General features: G+C 44.9%; 1 protein-coding gene and 1 long non-coding RNA gene across 2 annotated transcripts in view; one reads left to right on the top strand and one right to left on the bottom strand.

Annotated features, from left to right (window-relative positions):
- The window catches only part of LOC138489807 (uncharacterized), a 134,695-nt gene that overhangs the window by 10,922 nt on the left and 101,939 nt on the right, over positions 1-21,834 (bottom strand). The gene's annotated exons all lie outside the window — the stretch shown is intronic.
- Positions 7,184-7,655, top strand: LOC138489548 (histone H4-like). Its single transcript, XM_069617277.1, has 2 exons — positions 7,184-7,200; positions 7,304-7,655. Exons 1-2 carry the CDS (start codon positions 7,184-7,186, stop codon positions 7,653-7,655), a joined length of 369 nt encoding a protein of 122 aa, XP_069473378.1.

Genomic DNA, 21,834 nt, shown 5'->3' with positions numbered 1-21,834 from the left:
CTGTATGTGCTGGGCCTTGAGCCAATAGCAATATACCTCAGGAAACAACACCTAGATGCTGGCATATGGGTTGGAGGAATGGGACACTTGCTATCGCTCTATGCAGATGACGTGCGGCTATATGTAAGAGACCCGCACCTGGATGTCCCAGTGATCTTAGATATACTCAACAATGATAATGATGTGTTATTTATATAGCGCCTTAATCCAAAGCGCTTTAAATAGAACATATTTACATACAATATCACCCAACTGAGATTGGTACTCATTTATCGACCTCGGAAGGATGAAAGGCTGAGTTGGTCTTGCCCGGATTCGAACCTGTGACCTGCAGATCACGCTCAGATCGCAGCAGTGAGCGCTCAACCCGCTGAGCTGTCGAGGATCCGTTTTAGCAGAACCAAATCTTGCATATTCCCGATAGCTGGGCTTAGGGGGAGGAGTGTCAATGAACTGCCAGTGGTGGGACTTAACTGGGAGGTGGACTTGTTCAAATACCTAGGAGTGAATATCAGACATACACCTGAACAGATGCATGAATATAACACGGCGAAGGTGGTGCAGGAATTGAGGAAGTCCATGAAATTCTGGTCTCAGCTGCCACTTTCACTGTTAGGTAGGGTAGCCATCACCCAAATGATTATCCTGCTGAGATTCCTGTACTTCTTCAACAACGTGCACCGCTATGTTAAGGCGTCCTTTTTTCGATCACTGGAAGTGCTGCTCCGAGATTTTTTGTGGGGCTCTACCGCCATAGACTTTCACTACAACGCTATATTTACCATAAATGGGAAAGAATACTGGGCTTTCCCAAAGTAGTATCGAGGAGCCATCGTTTCAAACTAATACAATTGAACATGCTGTATCGCACATACATGACTCAGCACAGGATAGCCACGTTTAACAAGGACGCAAGTCCATGATGCCCATGGTGTAGAGGCGAGGAAGCTGATCTAATACACATGTTTTAGGGGTGTGTGTGTGTGAGAGGTTTCTGGGCATGCATAGAACGAGCCTGCAGGAAGGCTGGATTAGCAAGGTATGAGTGGTCACCGAAAGAATGCCTGCTTGGTGCTTACCCCAGAATCAGAAAATACAAACATGTGGCTAAGTTTATGGATATGGCCTGCATATTGGCCAAGAGAACCATCGCCATGTCCTGGAAAACTGCTGGGGGGCCACAATATGGAAAATGGCACAGGGAATTTGAAAGGTGGGCAGAGGCGGAGACCAGGGTGGGGATGGAAGGGGCGGAGACCAAGGTGGGGATGGAAGGGGCGAACAGATCGGAGCCTGATGGTAATGATAAGTGGGTAGCATGGAAAGCGCTGGTTCGCGAACATGTTTCACCCATCCAACGACAAACCCCCCCTGAGCGTGCCAATCAGGGAAAGAGACACGCACTACTTGCCCGAAAAATCACCCTATTGCACCCAACTGACAATGGCGAGGAGGACTTGGAGAGTGCAAGGAAGAGTTGAGCCCAAGACACTGTGGCATTTGCCCCAACCAACGTTCCGAAACAATACATGGCACATGTAGGAAGTTGTTTGTTGTTATTTGTTGTTATTAAAATACTGGTTTAAATGTAGGGTATGGGGAAAAGAGATATGTTTAAATGGATGGCTGTAACTAAATAAATGCCAATAAAAACATGTTAAAATAAAGCAAAATCCTGGGCACAGTCGAAAGTCTTTGATTTTGATGAAGTAGAGAAATTCGGTCTGAGCCCGGTGAAGGGAGGCCAATTGAAGGTTTTGTGTTAAAATGGGTCTGAGCTTGGCATAGGGGAACAAGGGGTGAACTATAAAACACCCGAGAAGTTGTTGTAGAGGAGCAGTTGCATGCCTCTGGAGGAAATCCTGCCCCCTACCTCCTGTATCATGGAAGCCTGAGCTTGTGCCATGCATGACACCAGCTGTTGTGATAATTCCACAACAAGTGTTCGAAAGAAGAAATCCACTGAGATGACAATTTGAGGGAGGAATTCCCTGAAGGAATATGAACATTAGTAAAAGAGAAGCTGGTGAAGTCACGAGAAATGAGTGTGACGTCCTGAACATACTGGCTGAAGAGAATGCATGGGCCTTATAGAAACTGATGATGAAGTTAAGAATCGAGTAACAGTCGTATGCGAAAAGAAGATTGCATGTGTGTGACGCACTGCAGAAAATGCAAGCCGTTCAATAATTGTACAGATGCTGTAACACAAGTAGACTAAGTGATCATAGAAGCTGGCTACACATAGTGAATAGACTGCAGGCAAAGCTTCCATTATATAGAAGCTGGACATCGGTATCATGAATTTTAGTAAGCCTGAACCCATGGCGGGGGAAAGGCCGAAAGCTGTGTCACAGCAAGAATTAGCGGAGGATCGTAGACAAAGAATAGCAAGGCTGTCTAGCCTGGTGCCTGTTATCTATTCTAAAAGGTAGTGAGCGTGAGAACCTGAATCATCCCTTGTTAAGGTGCAAAGAAAGAACACCAAGCGTGCTAAGTTTTATTTAATTAAATCATTTAAATACTGAAACATTGACCAAATTGTGGTCTCCTGTCACTTGAGCCAAGGATGGAATTAGAGTTGCGCTTGGCGTTCTAGAACAACGATAGTGCATGCTCGCACTCCCATTTATTCCCAGAGACAAGAATACAATGCAAGGCCAAGTTCAAAGACAATCTTCATGGCAGAAGGCATGGATCATGAGCGACATTGGGCTAATTGGGTGGGGAGGTAAAGTCAAGTCCACCACCTGGCACCTGGGTATGAGCTTACGTGTTGCTAAGTGAACTGAATGTTCCAGACATGGCACGAGCGTGCCATCCAATTGTAGAGGGCTTTATAATGAAGAGCCATTTAGTTTGAGAACCGAACCAATGATATACTGTGTACTTAATAGTGTTGAAGATGACACGTTTTAGAGGAAGGCATAAATTGTCAACCTGAAAGTAGATATCCAACCACAATCCCACCCCTTATAGAAAGTGTACTTAGTTGTTCCCATTGAGCGTATCACAATCCATCTTAGGTTTTTCATATTTGCTACGTAATACGAGGACACCTATGACAACTTTTTTGTATATAAATGTGTTTTTATGTGAAGTGAATCGAGAGCTCGAGCGAATGTCTGTTGTTATCCATTGTAACCTCCCTGTTTTAGATAATTGTTAATAAAACAGCAACCTTTGCCATCTTCCTGAGTTGGTTTGATTATTTGAACTCAGAGATATTCTGCATCCCATCCATTGCATGCACATTATCCAAAGGGCTCTATGTTCATTGTATATGTGAAATCCTAAAAAGAAAGGAACTTTAATGTTTGTCGTGTTGCATAAGGCCCTCTGAAATAAGAGACTTTGAATGGCAAAGAGAATTTGGCACACGAGGCCCTGATGTTGAAGTTTTGAACTGCATCCTCATGCAAGAGAAGCCAGAGAGTGTGCTAAGCTCGAGTGTGCCGCCTTGTCCCTTGCTGAAAACATGAGGAAGGGAAGCCAGCCATTTGTATTTCGAAGTAAGGATTAGCAATAGGTTTATTAGTATAGGCCCCTTGAGACTGCGTTATTATTTGATGATCGTAGCTTGCTCCCATCTTTCGATTTAGGGTTAGATAGGCATTTTGCAAACCCAATTGAAGTTTAATAAACACCCTTGAGCTGTGATCACTTGTGTCTGTTTTACTGTTTGATACCATGCCTTCCTTGCACTACCCAGAGGGAAAAGCTCTAACACAGCACAGCTAGAGCTCCATGATGGTCAGGGGTGATGTCCATGGCCTTGGGTGCCTGTCTCCCATGTGGATCGATTGTCTCCAAGTCCAGCGCCGGTCCCAGGGAGCCCCGGCAAGGTCCCCATTCCTACCCAGAGGGAAAAGTTCTAATGCAGCGCAGCAAGAGCTCCACGAGGGTGGGGTGATGTCCCCGGCCTTGGGTGCCGGTCTCGCATGTGGGTCGCCCATCCCCAAGTGCAGCGTCAGTCCGAGGGAGCCCCATGGGAGACAGTCGTCGAATGCCAGGGACATCGCCCCCAACTATCCTGAAGTTCTGTCTGGGCTGCGTTAGAGATTCCTCCTCCGGTAAAGGACGGGGACCCTGCAGGGCTCCCTGGGATTGCTGCTGTGCTTGGGGACGGTACACCCACATGGGAAACGGATGCCCAGGGACATCACCCCCTGGAGTTGTGGCTGGGCTGTGTTACCAATTTGTGGCTTAACTCTGCAATTGTGTCCCAGCCTACCGAAATACCTCCCCAGAATGCCCACTCCCACCCACAACACCAACAATCCAGCCCCAGTCCCACCCACCCCACTGTCAAATGCCCCTAATGGTAGAATTTAAAAAAAAAAATGACTTACATAACAAAGCAGATGCTTCTAGCGTAAGAAAAGCTATAAACGGAACCAAAAATATTAATTATCTATTGTCAGCCCAGCAAAACAAAAACAAATCCTATCACGCTATGATCACTGGACCCCCGCCCCCTCAAGCCATCCCTGGTGGTCTAGTGACCACCCCACAACCAGTAACACCAAATGTACCCCTTCCTACGGGCAGATTGCACTGCCAATCTGCCCCCAGGGAGGGATACATGGCATGCCTCCATCCATTTGGGGTAGGAGGAGAGGGCAACCTCAATTAAAAGTGGTCGATTTAGAGTTTGTGGGATTGCTGCGTTGCAGCGATCGCACAAACACAAGTGCTAAAAAGGACGAGTTATCTTGTCCTCAGCACTGCAAACGTAGTGCTGAGGAAGAGATAGCTTGTCCTTGGCACTTAAGTGGTTAATGCACTAAACATTCTGCATAAAAACATGATCAGATCCCCACAGACCTTAATCTATAGATGACATTTAAAGCTTCTGTAATAAAATAGGCATATTTTATTAAAAACCTCTCGTCAACACTGTTCATAAAAAAGGCCATAGCGTCCACTCAAGTCCAAACTTGAGTCTTAATAAGATGAGGCCTTAGCCACTGTTTTGTCAATTTGACCAAAAATGTACAATACATTAAAACGTGCATAAGATCCTCTCTGTGATGTAGGCCACATGGGCGCACCTTGTCCAAACCTAACCACGGCAGCCTTGTCCCAAGTGGGAGAACATTCAACCTGAAAATTGAAATATATCTGCGGCTGCTTGTGGCCTTGATCTTAGATAAAATAGGAAAAAACAACAGGTTTTTTAGGTATAGAGGCATAATGAAATAGAGAAGGACGTTTCATACATCTCACTGGAAATGCTTCAAATTCGAGCCCCATACTGTTGCCTCCCGCAACCCCCACCCTTTCAATAGGCAAAGCCCGCTGTTATACCAGCACTTCTGATCCATATGAGTGTTATACAAAGAATCAGCACAGGCCACCATACTATTTGAATTAACATAAACGCTTAATTGGACATTAACAAAAAAATTCAAGAAACCCGTTAGACTTGCAGAGATAAGCTAACAAGGCCGAGCTCGTGTCATCTAGCATCCCCCGGGGCTCTAGTAGGAAGTCCCGCTATCCTCCTCAAATCTGAGCTAAGAAGATTGTACAAGTGTCCACACGAAGCTGCTCCCCATACTCTGCTCCATACCATAAAGTACAGCAGCATTCATTGTTTAACACATTAACTGCAGACAGTTATCCAGGTGTTCCCCACAAACATAGAATAAAGTCGGTAGAGCCCCCACACACTCACCTCCTTTTAAAAACACCAAGCCGAGATACCTATATTCATCCACCACCTCAATCGGAGAATCATTCAGAACCCATCTATAAGTCACTGTGTTCCCTAAATAGTCACCTGAAAACTCTAAACTGCGCTGTAACCTATGGGGTGTTAAATCAAGAAGCACTCTGTCATCTGCATATAGCAAAGCACTAAAATCCACACTGTTTAAACGTGGGGGAATCGAACCAGATGACAGGGGGGGGGGCAGGGGGGTAAGGAGATTTAAAATCATAATAAAACAAGGAAAATAAAAGAGGCGCCAGGGGTCAATCTTGTTTTACACCATTATTAGTCATAATATCCCCACAGTATTTGTGGCTGGTGGCCCACCTAATCCTTTATGTAGTATCCTCATAAAGCAAAGTTATGAGTTCATGAAGCCTTACCAGGACCTCCATTCTTCTATGTTTTATCCATAGAAGATTCTGGCTTACTGAGTCAAAAGCCTTTGTGAGATCTAGGAAGGCCACATAAAGATGGCTCTTTCTCCTTCTAATATATTTCTCCACTATCGTATTTAAGACAAAACATTGATCGAATGTGTATCTGGTAAAATGGCGTTTTCCATTGCCTATTCTTCCAAATATGAGGCGAAAACACCCTGCAAACATTTTGTTAAGAGGCATTTAAAAACGCAATTGGTTGGTAAGTGGGGGTCCAAACTGATCCACCTTTTAAAATACTGGAACAAGTAAGCTTTTTTCAAGGAGTGAGGTATCATAAAATATTAGCAATTGAGTTAAAAACACATAAAAGAACTTGGGCCCACCAATCCACCACAGCACTAAATATTTCTGGTCTCAAACCATCTGGAGAGGGACAGAGGCAGAGACACAATTGGGTGGGGGTCCAAAAGCCAAGTAGAGTGCGAATAAAGTTATGTTGTTTAGTTGATTAGTTGTAGTGTTAGAGCAAAGGATAGACTAGGTTTGGACAGAGGACAGGCGTTCTGGGAGACATGCTGACGAGCACCAGTTTATTATTTCATTTGAGGTTAGGGAAACCCATCATCTTAATCATAGGGATAGTTGAGGCCTTCTTTTCTTTAATAAAACATGTCTTCTTGCCTGTCTCCTATGTCTGACTTAGCACAGTGGTGAGACTAGCGTTTTGGTGTAGGTAGTCTAGCCGTTTGTTACTGTGGTATTACACATCACGAGTTGCACAAACCCCTAGGGATGATCGCATGCTCCCGATGCCCATGCAGCTTTCTGGGTTCATGGGCAAAGTAGGGCGGCACAACGGACTGTGAGGCACAGATGGAAAGGGTGGGAGTGAGTACAAAGGGCTTAAATGGAGGAAGGGGTAGGGGGGGCTGGGGGTGTGTGTGTGTGTGTGTGTGTGTGTGTGTGTGTGTGTGTGTGCGCGCACCCTCTTGAGAAGCGTGGTTACCTTTCTACATTAAAGGTCTGACAATCAAGCTCTTTCCTCCTTTACCAAGCTCTGAGAGAACAAAGGCCAGCTGCGGTAATGGCTGGAAAGCGCAGGTATTTTGAAATGCTGCGCATGTGAGCACTGGAGCGGACGCCTGCTGCGCTCCCCATGGTCCGGCCTCTGTCCATATAAGCAGCCGATTTCCGTAAGCCCCAGCTCCCTTGTGACGAGAAGAGCAGCAGCACAGCAGCAGCAGACGTCTGGTCGCGGCAAAGGAGGGAAAGGTCCCGGCAAGAACGGCACCAAGAGGCACGGGAAAGTGCTCAGAGACAACATCCAGGGCGTTACCAAGCCTGCCATCCGCCGCCTGGCCCGCCGTGGTGGAGTCAAGCGCATCTCCGGCCTCATCTATGAGGAGACCCGCGGTGTGCTCAAGGTCTTCCTGGAGAACGTGATCCGGGACGCCGTCACCTACACTGAGTATGCCAAAAGGAAGACGGTCACCACCATGGATGTGGTCTATGCCCTGAAGCACCGGGGACGACCACTCTACGGATTCAGGGGTTAAGGGAACAACTACCACAGCACCACAGGCCATCCCCACCCCCTCTTATTCCCCTGTGATGTTCCCTTGTGCCTCCCACCCTTCTCGCACACATGTGTTGCATGTGTTGTTTGAATCTTCTACCCTCCTCCCCCGCCCCCGCCTCTAGCCTACTTCTGCAGGAGTCTCTCCTGATACATTCTGGTTTCACCATCACTGTTTTGTGGCCAATGCTGGATTTGACTTTTATGGACTTCATTGATTCACGGTTCGTCACCCTTTCTCAACTCTCATGCTGGACTTCCTTTGCATCTTGTACTCATGGTGGCCCTGAATTATGATGTTCCCATCTTCATCTTGTATCCTGACTTGCAACATTATGTGTTACTTACTACTGACTTCTGAAATTGTATTCGCTCTCCCCTCTTGCTTCTCTACTCTTTTGACTGCTTACTCTCTGTTCTCTCCTCTTCTCCCTTTTGCTATCTCCTTTCTCTCCTCCACTTCTATACACTTACTCTATCAGAATTGTCCCTGGATCTAGCATGATAGCAACCTCGTCTGTCTCCTCCCCTCTCCCCTTTCTTGTTCCCCCCACCCCCAGCACTATCTGAAATGTCGTCAGGCCTAGTACGATAGTCGCTTGTTTTGTTCCTCCCCTCCCTTTCTGCACCCCTCTCCCTCACCTTTTGTTTTTCTCCGTCTCTACCAGACATGTCGTCAGGCCCAGTAGAGTAGTCGCCTGTCTATTTCCATTTCCTTCCCACTCTCCCCCTCGCTTCCTTATCTATGGGCCTCATTACGACCCACCCGGTCCGGAAAGTACGGTGGTGGTAAAACCACCATGGGGACTGGGGACTTACACAATTCCACCTCCGGAATTCCCAGGTCACCAGGGTCATAATGCCCCGATAATTCTGGGAATCACGGAGGCGAAATGGTAATACGAGTCCGGCGGTAACCTGCCGGTTTTTCCGGCTCGGTTAGCGTCGGACTCGTAATGAGGCCCTATGTCTTAGCTCTTGCTCTATCTGAAATATCGTCAGGCCGAGTACGATAGATAATTTCACATCCTTATTGTTCATGGCCTGTAAGAATGCCATTGTATTTTCCCTTGTTCCCTCCCTTACCTTGAAGCGCTTTGAAATACATAGGCATTATATAAATAAGCAATCATATCATATCATGTTTTACTGGCCATTTATGATAAAGCAAGCAATATAAGTATTGTTATGTTGCTAGACCGGCATTTTGATGCAGCTAGTGTACCTATTTGTTACTGTGGCATGACATTTCTTACTGGACATCTATGATAAAGCAAACATAATGAGTGGTATTACGTGTCTAGACTGGCCAGTTTGGACATTTTTTCTTACTGTGGGATGGCATTTTAATTGCCAAGCCTACAGGAGTATGTTCTTACATTAGCGTACAGGCATATATTGGCAGTGCCAGCTTGGTCATGGTTTCTGATGGTACCTTTACTGGCAATATGTGCAAAGCAACCCCAAGTATGTTCTGTGAAGGCATCATGATGTAAGACAGACAACAGATTCAAATTCAGTTTCAAAAGTTTTATTAAACTAAAATGTAGGATGAAGTAAGGCCTAACTTGCACTATGCAAAGGTGTGATTTTCCTACCTAAAGAAAACTAAGGATAGTCTATGTCAGGATGTCCAAATCAAATGTCTGTCTTTGTCCAAAACCTATACTTGCCCCCACAACTAACTGTACATATGGTGTAGGAATGTCAGCAACAAAAGGAAAAGTTTTTAAAAGAAAGTTCAGTGCTTCTTCCAGCTCTTGTTTTAGGATTAGCTTCCCCTTCACACAGATCAATACAGTTCACAAAGTATCAGGGTTCTCATCCCAAAGTTCAACACAGTTCACAAAGTCTTGGGGTTCCCTTCCCCAAGAGTTCAACACAGTTCACAAAGTCTCTGTGTTCCCTTCCCCAAGAGTTCAACTCTTCCCGCTTTAAAAAAAACAAAAAAACAAGACACGTTCAAATGTTCCAGCTTTTCCAAAATAACACAGTTCTTTGGGGCACTTCCCATATCCTTTGTCATCAATGCTTTTCACTGGTTCACATTTGGGACACTTTCAAGTTCCTTTAAGATTAGAATCTTGTAACAGTACACTTAGACATTTCTGTTTCTTAACTTCAATTTCCCATTTCAGGTTGTTGCAAAATATAAACATCTTTAGACATACTCTCATTGGCTTCTTCCATGTAGTCCACTCGGTTTAGGCGCAGTTGTTGGACCACATGGTCCACCCATTACAGGTCACGAAGCCGATACCCCTTCTTACTGTACAGTGAGGTATATTTTAAAAAAAATATTTTTATTGTGAAGCGGTTTACTTTAAACCTTACACAAAAGATACGAAAATACAAATACATATAAAACAGATGCTTCAAAAAATGTAAACATGTTCATACAGTTATAAACTCATTTGAGTCATTACATCTTTTAACAAGCTTTGGCAATGCCAATAGTTTGGGCCTATGACAAAACTGTTGGATTTTCAAATTCTTGTTCTTTACAGGACTTCAGTGAAGGGCACACAGATTGCTCAGTAGTGGATTTCGAACTCCAATTAAGTAATTAACTCGAAGAAACATGCTTGCATACAGTTATCAGGTACTTAAGCCCTGTAGCTAGCAACATGTCGGGACTCACACTCGTCTACCTCATGAACTCTCTATTACAATTTCTTTACAAAAACATGTACTCAAATAATCCACCAAATTAAATTCTCAGAAGGGCGCTATAAAATCCCAGTTTACAGTACTATTTGTTGTCCTCTATCCTAGTTCATATTTTTTCCAAGTATGTAATCAATTCCAAATACCAGTTTCATGGTATAACAAAAAAAACTAAAAAAAGGATCATTAAACCCTACAATGTACACAGAGAAGGAAGTGACCTAAAGTACACACTCAAACCCATTTACAGTCTCTGTGCCTGCATAGTCACATGACTCTTAAGTCACAAACAAAAATAAAATACCACCAGTGATGATCCGGAAAAAAGCTTTGCATTTCAGCCATATGACCTGCAGTGCTTGCCTGCGAGGGAACATCCCCAGCACAGATCCCACACAGCATCCCCCATACCTACATTTCTTTCCCGGTTCCTTCATGCTGGCATCCCTTGAGGAGGGGACATTTTGCAGACAAGTGCCCCAATGCGCCGGGCCACGATTGCCACAGTCTGAAAAATTTGGTGTGGGCGGCCAGGCTTGGACTGCTAGTATTTTGCCTATTTAACCTGTCTTTGGCACTCCTGCACGTTTAGGCACTGCTGGGAATCCAATCAGAATGACAGGAGGATTATTTTAAAAAAATGCAACATCTCCAAGGATCGCGTGGCTGGTGAGAGGAGGGGATGTTGATGCCAGCTTTGAAGCCAACCTTAGTTGTACGCGGGCAGCAGGAAGCTTTGCATTCTCCCTGATCCCGTGCATGCAGGGCAGGGGGACCTCTCAAGCCCGAGGCCCCGCACACCTACGCGGGCGGCATGTGACCCGAAGGCTTGCCTTAGTCAATTAGACGTGCAGTCAGCTGCCTGCCGAGCAGCCAGCAATTAATTTTTTACCAACGAAGAGGCGTGGTTGCATCCCTGCGAGGCGTTACGGTTGCGTTCCCCGCAAGATGGCAAGGCGTGGCCAACTATTGTTTTTGGCTCCTTGTACCAGGAGAGGGACAGTTACTGCATGTGTTATTTGGCGGGGCTGCGATTTTGAGGAGTTCTACCACACAGAAAACACCAGTATAATTTCACTTTGCTTGGATAGGAAATCAACAGCTGAAGTAAAGGAAGTAAAGAAAACAGAAGCTATGTAAAGTAAATATACTGATGGTTTCTAATGATAAACAAGTATTGGCAAAGCCAACAGTTTTGGCCTTTATGTCCCACCGGATAGAAAGATGCATGGTATATTTACCATTCAAAGATGGCCAGCTTGTTTCCAGAGAGTTTCCTTAGAGTCAGTCATCCATGGTAGAGCTCAGTCCAAAACAAAGAGTTCAGAGATTGCCAGGAATGTGTGTAGATTGGCTAGAGGCAAGTAATGGGTGGGATTACAACTGTGTATCCCTCCTCAAATATCATCCCCATTGGAAAAGCATTACAGACCCACTTTCAAAGCCCATATTTGAAGCTCTTATGTTCATGACAATAGTTTCAGCTTTTAAGCTAGTGCTTTCAACGCCACCTAATAGCCGAAACTAAAAAAAGACATAATGCAATTAGAGAAATATTTTGCCCCCACATCAGCCTAGACCAGAATACATTTGTAGAAAAATCTGTATCAAAACAGTCCAGATCTTTATGAAACACTTGTCTATTAATAAGATGCCGACCATCAATAACTCAGTGTCACAAGATTCAAAGGACTCTGAAAGATTACAGAAGCAATAAGTCATGATAATATCTGATGTGGGTGCCGAACCCCAGAATTTAGACTGCTCTCTGGTCAAAATCTGATTGAGCCAAAAACCCATATACAGTGTACGTAGCTTATTGCAAGGGAATAAAGTTAAGTTCAAGGAGAGGTGACCTTTTTTTCTGAGGAAATTTAGAATACCCAGAGTATGAAGAGTAAGTATTTAACAGCTCAAATGTCAACCTCCAATCATGCCTAAAAGGTTGAGGTTCACGCCTCCTGGGTGATGTATTAGTTCTCTCTCTGTTGAACCAATAGAATCCAATAACAATAACTCATGCATCCTGTTTTTAAAGAAATGTATAGAATGAACAGTGGAATCTGCCATCGTTGTAGCTAGATCGTCATACGAGTTTTCTGGGGGTTGTACAAATTTGGCATAATTCAATAGATGCCTCCATAAAAAACGAGCCTGTAATGATGTCAAGTCTAATTCATGACGAATAATGACATTTGGTACGTAAGTGGATAAACCAAGTACTTTTTTCCATATTTGTCCTTGAAGGACGTTCAAATGGCTTCCAGGATCATTAAGGGACACATCAATCCCATAGAATAGGACAGGCTCAATCTTAAATTGATAGTAACTCAAAACAGGAAGTAGGGAATATGTACACAGCTTCAAAAACAAACGTTTCATATGAGAAATAAAAGGGCGAAGCTTGTCCTTCAGGGTCATTTTCCACTTTGCAATAGAGGAGGGGTAGATGAGATTATAACCCAAGTAGCATAAAGACGGTACAAGTTCTACTCTCTCGTTACCCCATGACCACCACATTGTTTTTGGTTTTGCACTTTTGGAAACATTACCACTCGCTTGAAGATTGTTCTTTACAGACTACTGATAAAACAAATTCAGTTTATGCGGTAGGTTCATAGGGGTTTTGACAAAAAGTATCACATCATCTGCGAAGGCCAGCCAATGTAGTCTTAAATGGCCTAACCTCAAAGGAGAGATGTTATTTGAATTCTACAGCTCGTCTATGTCACTAACATACGCGTTAAAAGGTGTAGGGGCTAATATCCAGACAAAACTCATTAATAAAACGTCTTTAACTGCTGGAATTTTGTGTGGTGGCATTGAATTGATGTATTACATTTAAGAGAGTAGTGGGATTATAAAAAGATTCACGCAAGATGTGAACCACTGCGTGACGCTGCTACTGACCCTAATGGGAAGAGCGGCGCTCTTCAAGATGCTGGCTCTCTGCCCGCTTTTTATATATCCTACCAAATGCTCCTTTGCCCATTCCCACATCTGAATTCCGCAAGATAGACAAGGCATTGTCGAAGCTGCTATGGGGGGTAGACACCCAAGGATAGCGCTGCACACCCTCCAACACTCAGTGTGGGAGGGAGGGATTGGACACTCGCATATTCAAACATACTACTGGGCGAGCCAGATGGCGGCTATAAATGATATGTTGCATGGTGATCCAGAACTACGGCACATACGAGCAGGGAAGGCTGCGAGGCAAGGCATGCCCCCGCTTGAAAGCTTATATCACATTGTGAGCCGTCCTCCTTCTCGCACGATAGCAACCCACATGACTCAGTTCTGGGTGGAGACACATAGGCATATAGGCTGGGAAAATAAAATCACCCCGGTACAACCCCTATGGAATAACACTTACCTCCCCGAGCTACAAAAGCTGCCGAAATGGCCGAGTTGGAAAACAGCTGGCATATTAACAATCAAGGAAGTGATAAAAGACTGCAAAATTATACCCTTCTCTGACCTATCGGCCAGTCATGGTCTCCTAGCAACTGAACAATACCATCACACATAATTGTCCCACACACTTCAAAAACAAATGCCAGACCTGGCTGACCTACCGGAATGCACACCCATAGAGAGGAACATCGTTCTGGATAGTGTGAATGTTAAAACAGCATCTGCCATGTATAATGCAATCTCTTCCTTTGCCACAAAAGAATTATGTAGTCTGAAAGCGAAATGGGAGAGGGATGTGGACCCACTGTTGCCTGAGGACTGGACCTCGACCTTAATGTGCCCCAAGGAGACAGCGATATCGGCCAGGATCAGGCTTATACAATTGAAAGTGTTACACGGAATATATTATCCACGAGTGACACTGTACTGCTGAGGCAAGATTGCAGATGCCAATTGCCTACGCTGCAAACAGGAAGAGGGTACCTTCTCCACATTCTATGGCAATGTACACGCATCCAATATTTCTGACAAAAATGTTGTGATAGACTGTCAAGAGTTTTGGGCCGGCCAGTTCCTAATGTGCCAAAGCTGATGTTGCTGGGAATTAAGGAGGAGGGGGAAATGACCCACTTTGAAAAACTTTTACTGTCAACGACCACGGGACTGCCCAAGAGGAACATTGCACAACTGTGGGGCTTGGAAACCGCCCCCCAATATGATCAATGGTTAACTGACGTGGATGGCTGTATAGCAATGGAGCACCGTGTGTATACAGCTAGAGGCTGCCCTGGAAAAGCTTCTAAAATATGGGAACAAACTATGTAGAAAATAAACTACGATTCGTGGGGTTATGATATGTGGTAGACATAACGGGAGATTCATGTGCTAGCCCACAATGAGCTGTACAGTTGAAATCAATTATGGTAGCAAATCACATTACCTTTGTTTTACGTATAAATGTTCTTTTCATATTGTATGTTGTTGTTCTTAATTAATGTAAAATACAATAAAAATGTGTTATAAAAAAAAAAGAGAGAGTAGTGGGAGCACTCTAAGCCCACACACAATGCAACGGAGTAACTGGCTTTGAACATTGTTACATCAAACTGAATTACGGATCCCTGTTGCAGCAGGATCCCTCCACCGAAACCCACAATCAGATTTCCAATCATACATAAGATATGTACATTTTTCGACATTCCATTATTCCATCTAAGAGTCAAATCAACTGTATCCAAAGTTAAGAATGCCAGAGATGGATTCAACTCATGTGCGGAGTGGCCAAATTGTAATGTAAAATGGATAATAAGAAGGTCTCCTAACTGTGGATCATAGAAATCGACAGGGCCACTTTTAGATTTTATTTGAAGACACAACAAAGTAATCAATACAAAAAGTTGCCAACCCCCTACACCATGTGAAAACAGGGGCGTTAGTGGCGACTTCCACCTCCAATTGGGATAGTTCCCAGTCTGTAAGGAAAGAATCCCACGCAGCACCCCTACTGGCATTATTCTTGGAGGTGTACTTAATAGCTGTGGATGAATTTAATTTAAGGCCTTCCACACAATTTGAATTGAAATCCCCCCTAAAATGATAGCATGATTATGTCCCTGCACTAACCAATTCTCAAACAACTCTGACAAAACCAGATACAATGATTCCATCGTGTGTCTTCCATGATTCTAATGCACATTAACTAATAAAAGCTCCAAGTTCAGTGAATTTGCCTTAAGACGAACAGCCAAAACGCCTTCAGTAGCTAATATAAATTCAGTATCTAAATTCTGTGCATTGTCTATGGCTATAGCCAAACCACCACTCGGTTGACCCATGTCGGTTCTTGTGGCTCGCAATGTATAGGTCAAATACCCCTCCAAAACAAATTGAGAAATCATCATGGTTTCCTGGAACAAAAGAACATTCACATTTCTCATAAAAGTAGTATCCTGGAACATTCTATTCAAATTTACATACCCACATGCATTCCAAGATAGGACATTAATTGCCTTAAGGTTAGGGTTGTGTAAGCCTACTGTTTTAAAGCAGCAAATGATTTAAATGCTCAGTCAATCCAAGACCAATCCTGGCCCTCTTTTAGAATGTTAGTAATCCGAGTTGGAGAGCTAAGAGGTGAAGGCACACCAGTGATTTGAAACAGCCAAAGAAGTAGAAGGCAGGGAGTACGGAGAGGGAACGTTAGCTGTCCTATAACCACATTTATATCATAAATAATGCATGGATCAGTGCCAACGTCTGTGGTAGTCGTTGTTCGAGCGAAAATCAGTGGATTTGTGGCAGGACAATTAGAGGTAAGTATAGCACTTCCTGGCACCGATGCCACCACGGGCTCACCTGATTGTCGTTCATTGTTGGCTTGTGGGTATTCACCTCCTTTACCAATGTATTTTGAGTATTGAGTATTTAAGTCTATTATATCGTCTGATATTGAAAGTCTGTTGTAGAAATTTCAATGAAGAAATTCGTCATATTTAATTTGGGTCCTGGGAGATTTTTAGATTTTATTTCCTAGGGTTCTTTCTCTTGTTATTTGATTGATTTTTAATAGGTGATATGGAATGGTTCTCAGTAATCAGATTCCCAGCACTTCAATTTATAGGCGAATAAGTAATCACATTGCCAGCACTTCTATTTATAGGCGAATTAGGTGAGTTTAAAGTATCCCTTTGTCCAGATGGTAAAGTATTTGATATAAATGTAGTTTTAATCTCATTGCCCGCTAAGGCTGGTTGTGTCAAACTCCCCCTTTTGCACAAATCGGTCAGGGTTTGTAAACTTTTTTCTAACACAGAACATTTATCGGAATTTGTGATAACAATGGGGCTCATTCTGACCTTGCCGGTCCGGAAACAACGGTGCCGGTAAGCTTACTGGCACTGCTGTTTCCGGACTAGCATATTACCGGTCTGCCTATCGAAGCCGCTGTGCCAGACAGGTCTGACCCTGCCGGGCACAGCAGCTACGGTAGGCAGACCCATCATGGAAGCACCAGCACCATTAACAACAGGGCCGGTGTTTCCATGTACCCATTCCTGTGGAGTCCTATGGCACGGTAACAAGCTCTTTTGATTGATCCTTAACCCACCCAATGACTAGTTAGGACAAAATGGATGTGTCGGCATTAAAGTTGTCAAACCAGCCGCTGTCTCCTCCGAATGTAATCCTCGGCTGCACAAATACAGAAGTCCCAGTCTCATCCCGCATTTCCAATGCTTCCTATATTGTTTCAGATTAACTAATGTCAATCTGCTTATGGAGAGTTGCTACGTGTACATTTTCCATAAGCGAACCCGAATCAGAGTCCGAGGTAGATAGTCACCCAAAGAGGGTGGGGGAGCTGAAAAAGGCTGCTTAACCACCCGGGACTTGCTACAAAGGGCGGCTGCAATATAAAAATTAAGATCCTTAATAGGAGTTATACACTGTGGGTAACAAAGTCACTCAGGACTGAAGATTCTTCCGTATAGATGCTTCTATACCATGGACAACCTTGCGTCTGGTGCCAAGCACCAAATGCCAAAATCACTTCACCCTATTCAATTCATGCAAATATAAGGAATACAGAATTAGCACGAATAAATGCTTGCCTTACCAGCAATCCTTTTATTCCGTTTTCTAGCGTTGTGGGGATGACTGCCAAATGACAGTCTTAAACTCCTAACGCAGAAGGCGGTCTCCTGGCCATACGCCGAACACCAAACACTCAACACACTCTGTGTAACGCTCTGCTTCCAGCAGGAGTTTTTAAGATGGCTTGTGACACGGTGGAGTAGAGATGAAAGAAAGACTCCACAATCCGCTGTCCACAGTGAAACAGTGTAGAACCAAACACTCAACGCACTTTCCGCCTTTAACTCAAACAGCAGTACATGAGGCGGCAATGCACCGAGAGGCACGGAATTCAGCAACCGATGTACAGTTGATTCTCCAGTGTCACACTCTTCAGACACTATACCGTGACATGCTTAGCCAATATGCACTTTGTTATCCTTTTTTGTATTCCTCTGGTTCTTGCCAACACAGGTTTCCTCTTGGACTGCAATTCCTAGGCCCCTCTTGTCTTTGGGCCAATACTTAGTTTCCCAATTTCATAGCCTTCTTGGTATCCTCTTGACTTTGCCAATATTTGTTGCATTGGGCCGTCTTAACATTGGACCAATACTTGGTTTCTCACTTTCATACCATTCTTGGTATTCTCTTGACTTTATAAAATACGGTCTCATGTAATACTTTGCTTTCACTCCATTTATGAGTATTCAATGTGCTTTGTATTCTCTGCGGCATTCAAAAGGGCTCTCAATCAGTTTCATTACACTTTGTAGCTTAAATGTACTTCATCATATGTTTATTTCGGATATGCACAAAACATTCCATAAAAACAGTACAAATTACAAAAATACATTTCAATTATAACAGTAAAATCCAACATAAAACATTACAAAGATGACAACTAAAAAACGCAGAGCCCAGATTGTTAATAGTTATGCATAGTCACATTTCATAAAAATCTACTTAGCAATTGTTTCTTAAATGTACTTGTTACGGCATGCAAAAGTACTTTTAGTTACTTTCAGTTAGTTCGACATTCACAAAGGACTTTGTTATGCGTTACCAGTGCACCCCGGCATGAGTGTGTAACTGCTTTACAAGCACCGGTCGCAAACGGCAGCGTCCTTCTCTTTGGCGTCTCTATACTTCTTCGGCTTCCCAGCATCCCCGGACTCTGCCTCTCCTTCGCAGCTTCTGCAGAGAGCACCGCTCGCTCTCCTGGCTTCCTGTGATTGCAGCCGGGATCAATGAGAGTTACACAGCCTCTCCGAAGCAGACCCGCTCTGGAGGGTGACAGGACCTCCGGACCTCGCACAGCCGACCACGGCTCTGACGACTCCTCCTGCACAACACCGTTCCCGGCACCTGGGTCGCCAGCTTCCTTTCCTCCAGCCCGTCTCCCTTCTCCAAAAGTGGCAGGCATTTGTATATCCATCAGGTATGCTAATGACCCCAGATGTGGGTCATTGAGTTCCATTTCCGGACTATGGAGAACTCCATTAGGCGTACATGCCCGGTTGTTCCATTGGTATGCCTCCATAGCCCTCTTATTCGTCTCAGTACCAGAGTGGTGCTTGGAACTGTCTGATTTAATAAAAGGAGCATTCATAACTCTGTTTTGTCTCCGATATGTGTGTGTATCAGTAAAATGAGGATGGATCCTCCTAGTTGGTCTCTTCCTCGTCCCAGTACTAAGGTGCTGTTTCTGGCGGATAGTTTGGAAGGAGGAAAAGGGAAAGGGTTTACAATACCCTACAAAGGCTTTCAGGATAGAGTGCTCATTGTGAAAAGGGAAGAGGGATACCAGGTCTCACCTAAGGAAGCCCTCCTCCCGCTCCCCAAGTTCCCTCCACCCAGGTAATCCTCCCTCGCACATCCAACCCCAGGGTCGGGATCACCCAGTCCACCTGAGAGGAGGATTCTGGGGAAAAAGAAGCAAGGACGCCCTCCGACTCCTCACAGTTCTTAAATGGAAATACTGGAATATGTAGGTGCAGCCAGCATGCAAATTTATGGGCTGTGATGATTCACGGGATCTCAACACTTCTCCCCACAGGGGAGCCCTTCCCTGTGAGGCCAGGGAAGTGAGCCCACGATGCAACATTCTCCCTAGGGATGGCGGTCAGCAGGACCTCAGAGGGAGAGACTCCCCTCTTTAGAACAAGGACTCCCATTCCATGAAGCAACTCCCTACCCCACTTTCCAATGAACCCCTCAGACCATCACTGCCTCAGAAGACACAACCTGAACAGACCACTGTGTGCTATTGTGATACCACTTCCAATATTAAAGGCCAATACCAATCCACTGAGAGGAAAAAGAAGAAGAGTGTAGGAGGAATGCTGATCGCTCTTCTACGGCAAATAGGTAATACTGCGAAGTGTGATGAATCTTATGGTGTCATCACTCCTTTCCCTGAGATAGCCTCTCCTCATGTGGCCAGGGGACGGCATTCACTACCTGATCCCGACCCGGGGGGCAGCTATTTGAGGGAGGACAAGATGGGGGGAGGTGAAACTCGGGGGTGACATGACATCAGGTGAGGCACAATATCCCCCTTTCCCTTTTAGGGATATTTCCTCCATCCCTCATGCCCTAATGGCATACTGCCATCACCCACTTCAACAACTTGACAATTTTACTGACAGTATTCCTCAATATCAGAGAGCAAATAAAGAAACAAAAACTGAGACAATAAAGAGGCAAGAAGCAATGATGATTACTCCTAATGCGAACCAACGTTAGCAGTCGTCTAGCTGGAAGAATGTGGTTGGTCTGACATGGTTAAAAACCATGCTGGGAAAAGAAGCATGGAGTTTGTCTTCTTACCCAGCTGTGGTGAGCACAACCCAGGAGAGAGACCGGAAGTACCGTGGTTGGCGCGCAGGAGATTCACTGCTCCCGACGCAGGTCGGAGCAGCCAGAAGAAGTAGACAGTCTTGCTAGTTGTGGGAGGCCTGGGAACCTCATTCGGAGAGGTTCACGGCTCAAAACGCTGCCACAGACGCTGAGAAGAGAAGAAGCTGCCAAGGGGAGCCAGAGGCGTGGGGTAAGCCGGCGCGCTAACAAAGTGCTCCAAAGACCAGACAGCAAGCTGCAGATCAACACGGGAGACGAGGGACTCCAAACTCACTGTGCCTCACCCTCTAGTCCCCGGGGATCTCTCTCTCAGGTGGCCAGGGCACAGCCATCGCCTTTGGATCCAGACCCTGGGGGTGGACCAGTGCAGGAGGATCACCTGGGTGAGGGGTCTTTGGGGAGTGGGGGTGAGGCAACCGATGGGGAGATGCGGTATTCCCCCCTTTTTTGTTCACCTAACCCATCCTATTTTTTAGGATTATCTGAGGCCCCCAACTCACACCCCCCACCCCTTTTTACACAAACACTGGGTCGAGGAAGAGGGTGACTGAGAGTAACAAGACTAGGGGCCTCATTCTGACCCTGCTGTCTGCAAACAAGGGTGCCGGTAAGCTTACCGTGTCCTATTGTCAGGAAAAAGGGCTGGTGCAAGAAAGGAGTGTGCAAAAGGTCGTAGATGTCTGTGGAATTCACAAATTCAACTCTAACTACATTTCCCAGCATGCTTTGGGGAAAATTGTAGTTGCGGCCGTGCGGCCGTTGACACAGCTGGTGAGGATTAACAAACGTTTATAAGGAGTAACGGAGCCACGGCAGGTGTGGCTTATTTTGTGTATCAAAGCAGAAGCAGGCAAAGCTACCACACAGGCAGTATCATGTGAAAAACTCTCTACGGGAACACGGACTACAGGCGGCTGCAGAATCCATTTTAGAAGCTGAAGACTGCTACGTCCGGGAAGGCTTGCGGGTCTCCCGGACTTGAGTTAAGTACAGGGCGAGTGGCGGCGGGCAGAATCACGCTCTTATGGGTGTTATTTGCTGTGTGTGGAAACGGCGCGCTTACCGCTCGGACATAAAGTAGTTTGTCCTTGTTTCTAGTACCCTGCCGCCTTGAAAATCCAGTGCTAGAAGTTTGTTCGCTCGCAAGGTTCAATTGATCAATGCGGGTGGAACAGTCATTACTGCATTGTATAACAACCAATCACGTTCAAAAATCAAAAGGGGCATATGTTATTTGTTATTTATGTTGCTGCAAATACGTTCCATGTTTTCATGTTATGTGTTCATATTCATTGTTTTCTGTAAGCCCACAGGCCATGTGTTTGTTGATTCATTGTGGGATTTTCTCCCAAGTATGACATGTGCAGAGTATTATCTATGTTTCTGTGTTTATGAGGTCGTAGGGACAGGTCTAAGACTATGGTAGATGCACGTATTAAGGTGTTTCAAATCTCAGGTCTATATTCTGTGTATGGTATGCTGGACACAGGTGTAAAGTGTTCAGAGGAAAGTAGGTAGGGTCCTTTCCCGTTGCTTCCCTTGTCCTATCCAACATAGGTTTTCCTAACCCTCTTACCGGTGTTCCTAATTACCGCCCACCCTATCCACAACCTCTTCCTAACTCCTCTTCCCCCCATTGGCTGCCA

This window comes from Ambystoma mexicanum, chromosome 9, assembly GCF_040938575.1.
Source record: "Ambystoma mexicanum isolate Mex_15411 chromosome 9, UKY_AmexF1_1, whole genome shotgun sequence".
Taxonomy (NCBI): domain Eukaryota; kingdom Metazoa; phylum Chordata; class Amphibia; order Caudata; family Ambystomatidae; genus Ambystoma; species Ambystoma mexicanum.
This window is presented reverse-complemented; position numbering and strand designations above follow the sequence as displayed.